The sequence below is a fragment of the Pantherophis guttatus genome, chromosome 2 (genome assembly GCF_059756535.1).
Source record: "Pantherophis guttatus breed Tessera chromosome 2, ASM5975653v1, whole genome shotgun sequence".
Taxonomy (NCBI): Eukaryota; Metazoa; Chordata; class Lepidosauria; order Squamata; family Colubridae; genus Pantherophis; species Pantherophis guttatus.
Window position 1 is genome coordinate 104,757,329 of NC_142064.1, and position 14,258 is coordinate 104,771,586.

Genomic DNA, 14,258 nt, shown 5'->3' on the forward strand with positions numbered 1-14,258 from the left:
TAGTAGGAATTTCTCGTGTGTGTGTGTGTGTGTGTGTGTGTGTGTGTTTTAATATCTTTAATGTTCCCATTCCACCAAGCTAAAACAGTATCTTTTGTTTTGTTGTTTCCCACAGCTAATCAGTGCCAAGTTGCCGAAAACAAAACATAATTTTGGTGACTGAACCTGCAAAGTTCTAGATTGCTGACAGAAATTTAGACAATTTAAAAGAGATTTTAAATATTTCTGAAGAAATCTTGATTATATCAGTAGGCTGACCAAAAATAATTAGTTTAGTAGCCTTCCCTAGAAGTTACTGAAAAGAATGTGGGAGATTGGGAGTTATTCTAAACAAGGGGAGTGAGGGGGAATGAGAGAGAAAAATGTTTTCATACTTAAGAGCAAAGGAAGAATATCTATCACTATCACTGCAAAAATGTTTTAAAAATAATCTGTAGCCAGTTTCTCTACAAACAGGTTTGGAGCAGTCAGGGGGCCTACCACCATATTTTTTTTGTTACTGTTATGCTTGGGGTGGGGGAAGGAAAGAATCAGGAAACAAGGGGCTTGCTCAGAATTCCTATAGCTTTCTATGTCCACAATACACAAAAACGTGTATGTTTTCATATAGAGATAAGGTAAGCCAGAAATGGCAAGTAATTCTGAAAATCTTTAAATTCTGATCTTTTTTTTTTCAGGTGCAGGTGCATTCACAGGACTAATGAAAGGAAACATGGAAGCAATGTGTGCTGCTGTATCTCCTGCTTTAAGAAACAACTATGAGTGTTCAACACTCAACATTTGTATCAGTGCAGAAATGCATCCTGAACACAGTATTTTTGACTGGGTGACATAGTAATTAAGAAAAGGTAATGAAAGAGCGATTATTAATTACTAGAAAGTAATGAACAGTAACTCTATTCTGGAAATATACCGTGTGGTATACTTGCCATATACTGTAGTTGAACTACCAACTCCCATGTAAAGGAACACTCTATAAAGACATGCTGTGTTATCAGAACTATCAATGGTTTATGAATACAGCGCAACTATGTGCTCTATGAAGCTTCCTTGTCTTATACTCATGATGGTAGGCGTCAGCTATGCTTGGGGAGTACCCGTTGATTGAAAATGTATCACCTGAGTGGGACTTATGTACACAATAAAACTGCAATAATAAATGGTAGCCAATGCATATTATAGCAAAATATAATAGAAACCTCCTTTTAGCAGTCTTTGCAAACCAAACAAAATTCCAATAAAGACTTTGTCTCCAGATTCTGTATAGTATCTGTTGTTTGCAGAGCAGTCATGACAATGGTCCCTTCTCAATCAGCTTCACTGGAGATTTCAAATAGGCGGAGCTTCAGCCTCCTCTGCATGCATTGCATGACATTTCTGTCTGGAGAGTCACAGCACTACTACTGCAGTCACTACCACCAAAACATACTCAGCACTCTCACTCACTCTCATAATAGATGAGATGCACTCCTATCTTTTGAACACAAGATAGGATCAAGGTCCAAACAGTCCCTCTGTATCTTGGTATACATGATTTTTGCATCTACCATACTGTAGATATACAGATGTACTGTACTACCTTACAAGGGCAACTTTTCACTCTCGTGAGGGTTCACTCCTCAATCTTGAATGCTTTCTGCTCCTCTTTTGCCTGCCACTTTCCCATCCCCCTCTACCTTCTTGAACATAGAAAAGGGAAGAAGAGAGCTAAGCAGATTCTTTGCATCTTCTTGGTGCAACCATGCTTCTACCTCGTCACTTTCCAAAGGTGACTTCTCTTTGTCAATCAATGCCAAGAATTTCAAACATATCTTCTTCCACTCTGCTAACTTCACTAGTATAGGTATATTCTTTATCTCATGTCAGAAAGTACTTTCCCCCCTCCAACTCCTCTTGATTTGCCATAAATCAGAAAAAAAGAGTAATTGTCTTTATTTCATCTTCTACCCCTTCATGAATTATATTATTATATTATTCTATTTCCCTCTTTGGCTTTAACATGCATTCTGCTATCCTATCTCTTCCCTGAATTGTCTACTACTGTATATATGGATACAACCTGTGTTGTTGCCATGCTAAGATTTGTTTTTCTAAAATTGATCCTTATGTGTGAGTGCCATCTTGTGGTCAAATTATTCTCATCTTATTTGTGATTTAGGCCTGCACTCCTACAAATGCTGATGGGAATAAACTGGATTGAATTTATAATTTTTTCTTTCATGTAAATATATATAGCAAGATCAAGACATAAATAACTTTAGTTTCAGTAACTCCTATTCTTAAGGTTATTAATTTTACAGGTTAATACGGGAAATGAATTTGATAAGAATATGTTCTGTGACTGACATCATCAATGATGAAAATAAAATAAAATCATACTGTAATTGTGCATACCGTTTAAATGTTTGAAAGCATTTTCATTCAAGAATAAAAATTGAAATAGACACAGCTCAGGAATATATTTTTAAAATGTATTTTGTAAATAAACACTGACCACACTACTCAAGACTAACTCTTCCACCACTGATTTCAAAAACAGTTATTGTTTTGGTTCAGCACTTTTAGTCTCCTTCAACATTTCTTGCCAGTTTTTCTCCATTTCTTCCTTACAAGTAAGAAAGGCATCTTCCAGACGTCTCATTGAATTGGCCAAGTCTGGATTAGCGCGCATTACCACCATATCATAAGCCATCCAAGTAGCCTGCACTGGGACAACCCAACAGATAAATTCAGTGATTCAAAGTGTGAATTTGAACGGGATGAATGAGAAAGTAATAAAAAAATAAACAGTAACAGAACTGCCAATTCTAATTCTAAATATTTTTTTCAAATATGGTATTTAAGGATTCAAGCCGATGCTTGCAAATTTTTGTATTATGCTACAGAAAATAGTTTATTCATCTATTGTTTTCCATTTCACTAATCACTAATCATCAGGGTAGTTCTGTGTCACAATTTTTAATTATAAAAAGTTGTTGTTTTGACAACATGTACATTCCTGGTTAATTTTTAACATGGATACTATGCTGTAATGCACAGATATGATAAACAAATTTGTTAAATAATTAATCTCACAATGTTAAGTTAGTCCATTAAAAACAGTAGTGTAAATGAATGGATTAGGAATTGCTCCATAAAAAGGAAGTTAAAATCTCTTCTCTGAAATGCACTCCTGATGAAAACAGGAGTATGTCAAGGGTTTTTTGTTTTGTTTTTTTGCATAATCTGATTTACATTATCAGTGTAAATCTAAACAGTGTTACATGTTTAGAATGTCTAATTACAGATACCAAATTTTTATTTGTAAAATGTTTTAATGAGAGCAAAAGCAATCAGTCAAATGACTACCCTATTTAACGACCATTTGAAATTACAACAGTACTGAAAAAATAACTTTTATGACCAGTCTTCATACTTATAATCATTGGAGTGTCCCTACAATCACATGATTGAGATTTAGGTGCTTTGTAATTGGTGGGCATTGTCACAGCATTCTGCAATCACATGATCACCATTTGCCAGCTTCTGACAAGCAGAGTCAATGGAGAAGCTTGCAGTAAAATTGAAAGTTGCAATCATGTGATGTCTTGCTTAATGACTGTGGGTAATTCACTTAATGACTGCCATGGAAGTGAGATCATAAGTCCATCAGGGTCATGTAATATTTTGCTTAGCAACCACATCATTCAGCCTTATTATTGGAGTTTTTCTTCCAGAGTTTTTTTTAACGCATTAACATTTCCAATAATACAATATTCTTTCATGAACTGGAAAACCTAGTCTGGAAAGAAGGATTTCAATACAGAGACATAATGAATTGAAGATATTTAATGTTTTCCCCCAACATATTATCTGCTTCCTTGACAACTATTTTCCCATATGTTTTTAAAGGCCCTTAATACATATGGAACATTTTATATGGAAAGGCAGAAAAAAAAACCTGCCATGTTTAACCAAGATAGTTAAACAAAAGTTTGCATTCTTTACTAGTGTGTTTATAATTGGATCTGCACATTTGCAAAATAGTGACATTTCCTATAAAAATTATTTTAATTTAGTACTTTTTTTCAAAAAAATTCTTCTGAAAAATGAAAAGTAATTTTGGTACTTAAGTATTTATGGAAAAATACTTAAATGAGCAATTTTCCTGGAAAAGCAAAGTAACAAAGTTCATAAGAACCAGGGTGGATAAAAATCAATGGTTTTTTTTAAAAAATCAAAAAAAATCAGATTTTTTTGATTTAAATCGGATTTTTTTGATTAAAATCAGATTTTTTTGATTTTTATCGAATTTATTTTAATAAAAAACTTTTGGGGTAAAAATCTATCGTAAGATAGTTTTCTATTTAAGATACATAAATAATTTAGTTTATTCAGCATGAAATGGAGCTTAGTTATGTAGCATGAGGCTGTATATTCTGCAACACTGGGACTATCGGTGAGTCAACAGTGGGTGAAAGGAGTAGCAGAGATGACAGTTGCTCTTTAAAAATTATGATTTAAATCGAGTTGATTTAAATCAAGCCTTTTTACTAGTGATTTAAATCAACTCGATTTAAATCAAATCCACCCTGCTAATAAGCATTGTAATTCAAATGAACATCTACAAAAACTGCAGTAAATTCTTATTACTCTGAATTGACAATTTGTTAGCAATATATAGATACACTTCAGGATTATGTCACACCTGATAATTTTTCCATGTCTTCCAGAAGTTTTTCCAAATCCCTGTTCAAATCCTCAAGCATTTTTACCATGTTATCATAACTTCTTTCGCAGGGTTCACATTTAGCCATCTAATAGAAAACAAATTATATTAATAGTAGTGCACCGTGTGAAACCTATATTTGATGCATGCAATAAAGTGATGGTTTTAATATTTTTTAAATATTCATTTTAAGCATTTTATCAAAGCATAACCTAGAAATAAATAAAAATCGTTCTTGAGTACAGACCCAATCAGGTTTCAGAGGGCACTTAAGATTCTTCTTAAGTTTGATTGAGGCCCTGGTTGCTGCTTGAATAAGACAGTGGTGATGCCTTCAAATAGATCACACCACTGCATTCTTCTTGTGCAGACTCTGGCATGTTTCCTGGTTTCAGGAGGATCTTGGAAGGATCTTTGGTGGGTGAAGCAGCAGAAGAAATGCCCACAGCATTTCTGAGATGAGAATACCTGCAGTTCTGCTGTAAATAAGTATTCTCAGCACCTTGTGTTTCAAATTGCTTGGATTTGTTCCAAGTTAGACTCCAGCTGAGCAAGTCCTATGGATTTGACTGATCTAGATCCTGTGTTATCTACAATTACTTTGATCCTTAGTAGACTTGAGGAAGTGAATAGGGTCCTTGTTACTGTGGACACAGTACCTATAATTTTGATTCAAGACCAGGAAGGTGGCATAAGGGTGGATCTGTCTAGTGGCAAATTCTTCCTGATGCTTGAAACAGGCTATGGTCTATGCGCCTTTGCAAGAAGAAATCATCACTGGATCCTGCATATCTGGACAATTTTCCTCTAGTCTCCAACATGTTTTCCTAGGAAGGCCCAAGTTTTAAAAAGTCCTGGAAGAAATGGATTATGTGGATCTTTTCTAGTCAAATACAGTCCAACATATAGTCCTGAGAAAATTTTGGTCACACTTGTAGATAAATTTTGGTGGGCTCAAGATGACAGTAATTCATTCATCCTATCCTTTTTTTTTTACCTCTCAGCAGCCTCCAATTCCATTAACCATGGTAATCCTTTGGACTGGTTTAGTTGATTGAGTACTGTCCTGCAATGGTCTTCTCCTTCCTTCAGGTCCAGCTCCAACCAGTGTTATTGGAAGGAGAGCAGTCTATCCCTAGGCCCCTGCTTTGTGGGGGGGTTTTCTCTCCTTTTTAACATTAGGGTGCAGTTTTGCCACCACACTGATGATATTCAATTTTACATTTCCACCATAGCTGCTATCAAGTGATGCTAGCAAGCTTCTGTCACACTATTTAGAGGTTATGGGATCTGGATGGTGAACCACAGACTCCAGTTCAAATGCAATTTTAATGCATACTTCATAGAAGCATAATTATTTTTAATGATGGATAAGCTACTTTAAATGAAGCAATTTATTTTTAAGCCAAATCTGAATGTGGGTCATTCTCTATCCCAATTGCTTGGAATTTGATTGTGGCTTTACTTCATAAAAATTATTTATATCATAACAATTTTGGATTGTGCTTAGTGTATTTAAGCGGAGAGATATTGAACATGGTATCCTTCTAGACAGCAAATGAAATTTAATATAATTGAACTATATAGGCAGACCTCTTTACATATTTCAAAACTGAAAATTGCTCTCCACTAAATGATTGTCATTTTTCTTCCAACTTCAATTTATATACTCTGTTTCCCCCAAAATAAGATATCCCCTGATAATAAGCCCAATCGGGCTTTTGAATGCATGGCAATAAGGCCAAGCGCTTGTTTCAGGGTTCAAAAAAATATAAGACAGGATCTTATTTTCGGGGAAACACGGGTGTGTATACATAATAATGATTTCGTTTAATTTATACCCCAATCCGACATAGGTTTTCATGGAACTAAGGTCAATGGAGTAAATATCCTGTTATCTATTTGTATCAAGTCCCTACTTAATCGACTTGAATTTACTTGCACATAAACATATGTTTTTGATAGCAGCGAAGTATATACCACTGAAGTAAAAAAATAATCTGAATGATAAATGATATTTGAGCAATGTTAAATGTAACACACACATATACATATACACACATGTACATATACATATACATATATTCATACATACATACTGTACTTTGCAGTGTTTTGCCTGTACTACAAATATACAAGTAAAATGCTAAAACAAAATCACTAAGTTTTGCATTATCTAAATAAAACTACTTTAATTCTGCAATGCCCTACTTATATATCAATATATTCATAATTAATTTAATGGATGTTTATTAAGCTTGCATATAATACAATATAGTCACATGAATCTTAACATTTAGTCAGAAGTCTATGGTAATCAATTTAATAGGACTTCATACAAAGAAAATTACATTTAACATTGCTCAAATATCATTTATCATTCAGATAATTTTTTTACTTCAGTGGTATATACAGGTGAAACTCGAAAAATTAGAATATCGTGCAAAAGTTCATTTATTTCAGTAATGCAACTTAAAAGGTGAAACGTATATATGAGATAGATTCATTACATGCAAAGCGAGATAGTTCAAGCCTTGATTTATCATACTTTTGATGATTATGGCTTACAGCTCATGAAAACCCCAAATTCACAATCTCAGAAAATTAGAATATTGTGAAAAGGTTCAATATTCTAGGCTCAAAGTGTCCCACTCTAATCAGCTAATTAAGCCATAACACCTGCAAAGGGTTCCTGAGCCTTTAAATGGTCTCTCAGTCTGGTACAGTAGGAATCACAATCATGGGAAAGACTGTTGACCTGACAGTTGTACAGAAAACCATCATTGACACCCTCCATAAGGAGGGAAAGCCTGGAGAGGATTGTCAGGAAAAGGCCATTCAAAAGTGTTGGGGACTATCACAAGGAGTGGACTGAGGCTGAAGTCAGTGCATCAAGAGCCACCACACACAGACGGATCCTGGACATGGGCTTCAAATGTCGTATTCTTCTTGTCAAGCCGCTCCTGAACAACAAACAATGTCAGAAGCGTCTTACCTGGGCTAAAGAAAAAAAGAACTGGTCTGTTGCTCAGTGGTCCAAAGTCCTCTTTTCTGATGAGAGCAACTTTTGCATCTCATTTGGAAACCAAGGACCCAGAGTCTGGAAGAAGAATGGAGAGGCACACACTGCAAGATGCTTGAAGTCCAGTGTGAAGTTTCCAGTCTGTGTTGATTTGGGGAGCCATGTCATCTGCTGGTGTTGGTCCACTGTGCTTGACAATGCAGCCTTCTACCAGGAGATTTTGGAGCACTTCATGCTTCCTTCCACAGACGAGCTTTATGGGGATGCTGACTTCATTTTCCAGCAGGACTTGGCACCTGCCCACACTGCCAAAAATACCAAAACCTGGTTCAATGACCATGGGATTACTGTGCTTGATTGGCCAGCAAACTCGCCTGACCTGAATGCCCCATAGAGAATCTATGGGGCATTGCCAAGAGAAAGATGAGAGACATGAGACTGAACAATGCAGAAGAGCTGAAGGCCGCTAGTGAAGCATCCTGATCTTCCATAATACCTCACCAGTGCCACAGGCTGATAGCATCCATGCCACACCGCATTGAGGCAGTAACTGATGCAAAAGGGGCCCAAACCAAGTACTGAGTATATATGCATGCTTATACTTTTCAGAGGTCCGATATTGTTCTATGTACAATCCTTGTTTTATTGATTTCATGTAATATTCAGAGGAGCCCTGGTGGTGTGGCAGACTAAAGCACTGTTATTAACATCAGCTGCCTGCAATTACTGCAAATTCAAATCTCACCAGGCTCAAGGTTGACTCAGCCTTCCATCCTTTCTCAGGTAGGTAAAATGAGGACCCAGATTGTGGGGGCAATAAGCTGACTTTGTATAAAATATACAAAAGTATGAAGGCTATTGCTTAACACATTGTAAGCCGCCCTGAGTCTCCAGAGAAGGGTGGCATATAAATCAATTTTAAAAAAAAATATATTCTAATTTTCTGAGATGGTGAATTTGGGGTTTTCATGAGCTGTAAGCCATAATCATCAAAATTATGACAAATCAAGGCTTGAACTATCTCGCTTTGCATGTAATGAGTCTATCTCATATATTAGTTTCACCTTTTAAGTTGCATTACTGAAATAAATGAACTTTTGCATGATATTCTAATTTTTCGAGTTTCACCTGTACTTCTCCGCTGTCAAAAACATATGTTTATATGCAAGTAAATTCAAGTCAATTAAGTAAGGACTTGATACAAATAGGTAACAGGATATTCATTCCACTGACCTTAGTTCTATGAAAACCTATGTCGGATTGGGGTATAAATTAAACCAAATCATTATTATTTCCCGCCCATGAAGGATAACATAATTTTTATACAGGACTTTTAAAAAACCCTACGGAATAAGCTGCTCACCGCCCCCGTGATTGTGGAAGACTGGCTTAATTTTTTTACAATACATTTCGCTGAGGTTTAACACACACGACACACACACGAGAAAGGAAGTAAATGTTTTAGGTAAAATAAGATATACTGGATCACCGGTTTTGGCGTTGAGTGGAGTCGAAGAAACGAGAACTTCCTCCAAGACTTCTCAACTACTGCCAAACGACGGAGCTAGAAAGACTAGAAAGCGGGGACACGCAGGACTTTGAAAATACCCATAAAAGTGTTTTTTGCCCCCTTGAGTGTGTCGGAATGAGGACGGCGGCCGTGGTCCCTAGCAGCGCTTTCTCGTCTTCCAAATAACGGCCTTTGCACAGGGAAACGGTCGGGGCTAAATTAAACCTAAATAGGGAGGGAAAGGGAGGGAGTCAAGCCTGCCTCCTCTCGACCGCCCTCAGTTCAGCGGACCCCCTCCCGCCCTGGTTTCCCAAACGGCTTCTAACGGCCTGCCCGTTCCCCTTCGCAACCAGTGTGGGCCCGACCTGCTTCCCTTGGGCCCCCTGAATCAGCCGCCATGGGCTGACCTACCTTCTCACCCGCCATCCCTCCACCCACTTCTCCGGGGCCGCTACGGCTGGACCTCCGCTTTGCCCGAGGAGGAAGGAGGCGGCGCGGTTGATGTGCGAGACGCCCCCGCGCCTCTTTTCTCTGCTGCCGCAGCGGGAAGATCCCTGAGCGTTTGCACCCGGTTCTTCTGCCCACAACTTTCATCGGACGTGTAATGTTAAAGAACTTTTCCGCGTACAGTAGGACGTTTATTGTCTCATTACACGCAAGTTGAATAATTTTGTCTTTCAATTGAGAAAAAAAAATTCGTCTATTCTGCATCAAGCACTCTGTTCTGATTTGATTTTCTTCCTCTAGTGTTCATTCATAGAACTAGGTACTAGGTAGGTTTATGATAAAAAAAATCAAAATTGGCTTTTAAGAAGAATATTTATTTTTATAAAACTCATGGATATTCAACCGATAGCACACAAAATATAAGTAAAAATAATGCATAGGTAAATTAATAAGCACATGTTAAGGTAGAAAACATACTTTATAAAAACAGATATGAAGCGAAAATTAACTTTAAAAAAACCCATTCAAATATAATACAGAACTACAAAGGTACCCACAGAGCTGAGTTCTTAACTCATGTGAATCTCTGTGCATTTGGGTTTTACTACCCCCTGCCTTATATTTTTAATGAAAAAAACTATATCTTGGAAAAAATGTTATTGTGCTCCTCAATAAATAATGCTGGCTATGTATTTGTCCTTTTTGATAGCCATTCAAATAATGTGACTTAATCATCTGAAATAGAATCCAAGCATCTATTTGAAAATTTATCTTGCTACTTTTCATCCCAATGAGTTAAATTGTCTAGTTTTTCAAATATGTAACATAGGAAGAGGATTGAAACCCAAGGATTTAATGGAATCAAATTTAAGTAAAAGGAAAAGAGGGTTAGAGGAACCCACTTCCTGTTTATATTCTCCTTGGATTGCAGCCAAAATAAATCCAATAAATTGAGTCTCCCTGGGTGTCCCTGAATTATTCTCTCACTCTCTTAAAGCAGAAATTGGGTTTTGCAGGGATATGGTGAACTAATAGTCAGTCAAAAACTCTGGTTTTGTGTTTATTAAATCAGAGGTCCCTAACTCCTGGTTTGTGACGCACCAGGCTGTGGCATGCCAGAAACCGGGCCACGCAAACAGCTGAAGCCCCATCCACAGGATGCAGACCACACACGAAATCATGTCCCCTCTGCTCCATGGAAAAACATCTTTCCACAGAACCAGTCCCTGATGCCCAAAAGGTTGGGAGCTATTCCCTTAGAAAATGGCATTTCCAACTTTTAAAAAATTTAATTATTGCTGATATTCCAATCTTTAGTCCCCAATATGATGGCAAGCTATTATTTCTAGGAGAGATATTCCAATCTATCTGAAAGGCACTAGATTACAGAAGGCTACACTATTCCCTTTTCTATAGAACACAGTTCCATGTTAGAGATTACTTGAGAAGTTTCCCCATTTTGTTAAAAGCTACTGTTCCAAAATAAATTTAGGGACATTTTTAGAGATGCACAGATACAAATATATAGTTATAATTTTATAACTCTAGCGAACATGCTTAAGACACATTTCATTTATTGTTTGTTTAACAATGATTTATTAAATAAACTACAATTGGCTGAGTTTGTTTAATATAGAGATATGGATTGTGTAATTTCCAGGGCTCTACAGAGTTGGGTACCTTTGATAAGTTTAATATATAAGGTAAAGGGCTTTTTGTTTTTATTAATTTTTTTGTTATGTTTACACCATTTTGTTTAATTGGATATTTTTCTTTAATGTATACAGGTGTTTTATTTGTTTTGTACTGTAATTAATATTTCCAAAAATAATTGTTTTAAAAGAAAAAGGGATAATAGGAAGTCTCAAACCCCTATTTGGCTGGTGCAAATTGCTTTTGGGCCCTTAGGTAATTGGAGGATGAAGGGCACCTGATGATCACCTTCCTTCTGTTTGGAGGAATATGACTACTGCTGTACCAGTCAGGACTTTACTGGCTGAAGGCATAGCATAGCAACAACAGTTTGACATGTTTGTAAGCCTAACTTTGTGAAAGACATGGTGACAGCCGATCCTACTTTCAGGTGTAATGTTTGGACACAATAGAATGGCTATTCTTCCCAAAACATGGGCAGGCCTCACAAGGATGCATGTAATCCATGGGATGTATGTTGTGTAGGCCTTTTCTAGAGAGACTTCACAAACAGAAGCTTTTAAGAAACTCCCTTTGTCTCCCGCTTTTGTCTCTGGCCACTACAGAGCACTTATTTTTCATTTTTTTTTCTCCCACTTCTTCAGCAGCATTTGTGAGAATCTTAAAAACAGTTACTGCCCAAATAACTAGGTCTTCCTTGGTTGTGCACTGTTGACACTCAAGGATGTTAGTTCTTGGGGTATCGTTCATTTGATCAGTTAAATCATATAAGCAGACCCACTGGGTTTTTAAATGTGTAATGAGTACAGGGTCACTAGCAGAAATGGTTTACAGTAAGTTTCCTCAATTTATGATGATAACCAGTCAAGAAAACAACCAAGCTCAGAGAACACTAAGAATTCAACATTTAATCTATAGCATTATTCAGTGCTCAGAGTAATGTTTGAGATCATATGAGATGAATATCACAGTTACATTAAAGCAACCATGTCTATTTTCAGGATCACATTGTTGCTGCAGGAGGCTTCCGGAAATGCTGGAAGTGGCCACTTTTACAACCATTAAAACGATACGAAAGCTACCAGTGATGCAAAGACCCATGGAAAGATACATGCTCAGCATTACAAGATAGAAAGACCTGCATATGGATTAGAGAACTAGAGATAATATACGATATTATCAAGAGAGTAAAATAATTGAAATGGAAATGGGGCTGGTCACATAGCAAACATTTATTTATAGTGGGATATAATATAAACCTGACCTACTTATTACATACACATTAAACTTGATCTCTAAGAGGACAAGGCAGTGTAAGTAGCAATTTCCTAATTTTATTTCTACGAGAAACCTGTGAATTTAGTTGGATTGAGAAAATGGTTAATCCAAAATCATTCATAGAACTCTGTGGTTGAATAAGAGTATAATTCTAGTCTCCCCATTTCTGATTCATGTTTATTTATTTATTTATTTGTTTGTTTCAATTTGTATACCACCCTTCTCCAACAGGACTCAGGGCGGTGAACAGCCAAAATAAAAACAAAACATACAAAATTTAAAAACAGTTTAAAATAATTAAATATTTTTGGCCGCAATTTAAAACAAACCCAATTTAAAATCAATTAAAATTTAACCCAAAACTGTGGGATCAAGCCAGCCTGGCTAGTTGAAATAAATAAGTTTTCAGGGCCCAACGAAAAATCCGGAGGTCTGATATTGTACGTATCTCTGGGGGGAGGTTGTTCCAGAGGGCAGACGCCGCCACAGAGAAGGCTCTCCCCCTGGGGGTCGCCAGCCGACACTGTCTGGCGGACGGCACCCTGAGGAGGCCACTCTGTGCGAGCGTACTGGACGGTGGGAGGCTATTGGTGGCAGAAGGCGGTCTTGTAGATACCCCGGCCCTAAGCCATGGAGCGCTTTAAAGGTGGTCACCAACACCTTGAAGCGCACCCGGAAGACCACCGGGAGCCAGTGCAGCTCGCGCAGGAGAGGTGTCACATGGGAGCGACCCGTTGCTCCCATAATCCCCCGCGCGGCCGCATTCTGGACCAGCTGGAGCCTCCGGGTGCACCCCAGGGGGAGCTCCATGTAAAGAGCATTGCAGTAGTCCAGGCGGGAGGTGACGAGTGCCTGAGTGACCATGCGTAGAGAGTCCCGATCTAGAAAGGGGCGCAACTGGCGTATCAGGCGAACCTGATAAAAAGCCCCCCTGGTCACGGCCGTCAAATGGTCTTCTAAAGACAGCCGTGCATCCAGGAGGATGCCCAAGTTGTGAGCTCTCTCCGTGGGGCGGAGCTGGCTATATCGGGACGCCGGAAGCCACAGCCACTCGGTCTTGGAAGGGTTGAGTCGGAGCTTGTTTCTCCCCATCCAGGCCCGCACGGCTTCCAGGCATTGGGACATCACTTCAAGGGCATTGTTGGGATGGCCTGGGGTGATGATGTACAGCTGGGTGTCGTCAGCGTACTGATGGAACTCCACCCCGAAGCCACGGATGATGTCACCCAGCGGCTTTACATAAATGTTGAACAGAAGGGGCGAGAGGACCGACCCTTGTGGCATCCCACAAGCAAGATGCCTCGGGGTCGACCGCTGCCCCCCTGTCAACACAGATTGCGACCGGTCAGAGAGGTAGGAGGAGAACCACCGCAGAACGGTGCCCCCCACCCCCAGCCCCTTCAACCGGTGCAACATGATACCATGGTCGATGGTATCAAAAGCCGCTGAGAGATCTAACAGGACCAGGATAGAGGAACAACCCCTATCCCGAGCCCTCCAGAGATCATCCACCAACACGACCAATGCCGTTTCCGTGCTGTGCCCAGGCCGGAAGCCGGACTGGAGCGGGTCTAGATAGACAGCTTCATCCAGGTACTGGGGAAGCTGCTGCACCACCATACTCTCAGCAACCTTCGCAA

The 14,258-nt window shown here is 38.5% G+C and overlaps 1 protein-coding gene and 1 long non-coding RNA gene across 4 annotated transcripts; one reads left to right on the forward strand and one right to left on the reverse strand.

Moving 5' to 3' along the window:
• Positions 1-2,457: 2,457 nt before the first annotated feature.
• On the reverse strand, positions 2,458-9,842 carry SYCE3 (synaptonemal complex central element protein 3). Of its 3 annotated transcripts, XM_060690300.2 has the most exons (4): positions 9,652-9,826; positions 7,704-8,035; positions 4,688-4,796; positions 2,458-2,706 (listed from the first exon to the last, which is right to left on the reverse strand). In XM_060690300.2, exons 3-4 carry the CDS (start codon positions 4,794-4,796, stop codon positions 2,540-2,542), a joined length of 276 nt encoding a protein of 91 aa, XP_060546283.1. In that variant the 5' UTR covers positions 7,704-8,035; positions 9,652-9,826; the 3' UTR covers positions 2,458-2,539. The 3 variants fall into 3 exon arrangements, with proteins under 3 accessions (XP_060546283.1, XP_034266977.2, XP_034266979.1); XM_034411086.3 differs by lacking the exon at positions 7,704-8,035 and having other exon boundaries at positions 9,652-9,842; XM_034411088.3 differs by lacking the exons at positions 7,704-8,035; positions 9,652-9,826 and adding an exon at positions 9,220-9,624.
• On the forward strand, positions 9,446-12,639 carry LOC117661864 (uncharacterized). The gene is made up of 2 exons (XR_004590154.2): positions 9,446-10,013; positions 12,342-12,639. It is a non-coding gene; the product is annotated as an uncharacterized LOC117661864 (long non-coding RNA).
• The last annotated feature ends 1,619 nt before the right edge of the window (positions 12,640-14,258 follow it).

Excerpts from the sequence above, each read along its gene's own strand:
- SYCE3 (XM_034411086.3), bottom strand. The coding sequence starts at position 9,834 with ATGAAAGTTGTGGGCAGAAGAACCGGGTGCAAACGCTCAGGGATCTTC. Across the intron at positions 4,797-9,651 it reads GAGGGATGGCGGGTGAGAAG|ATGGCTAAATGTGAACCCTG; the intron begins GTAGGTCAGCCC and ends GTTTTCTATTAG. Across the intron at positions 2,707-4,687 it reads AGACATGGAAAAATTATCAG|TGCAGGCTACTTGGATGGCT; the intron begins GTGTGACATAAT and ends GGGTTGTCCCAG.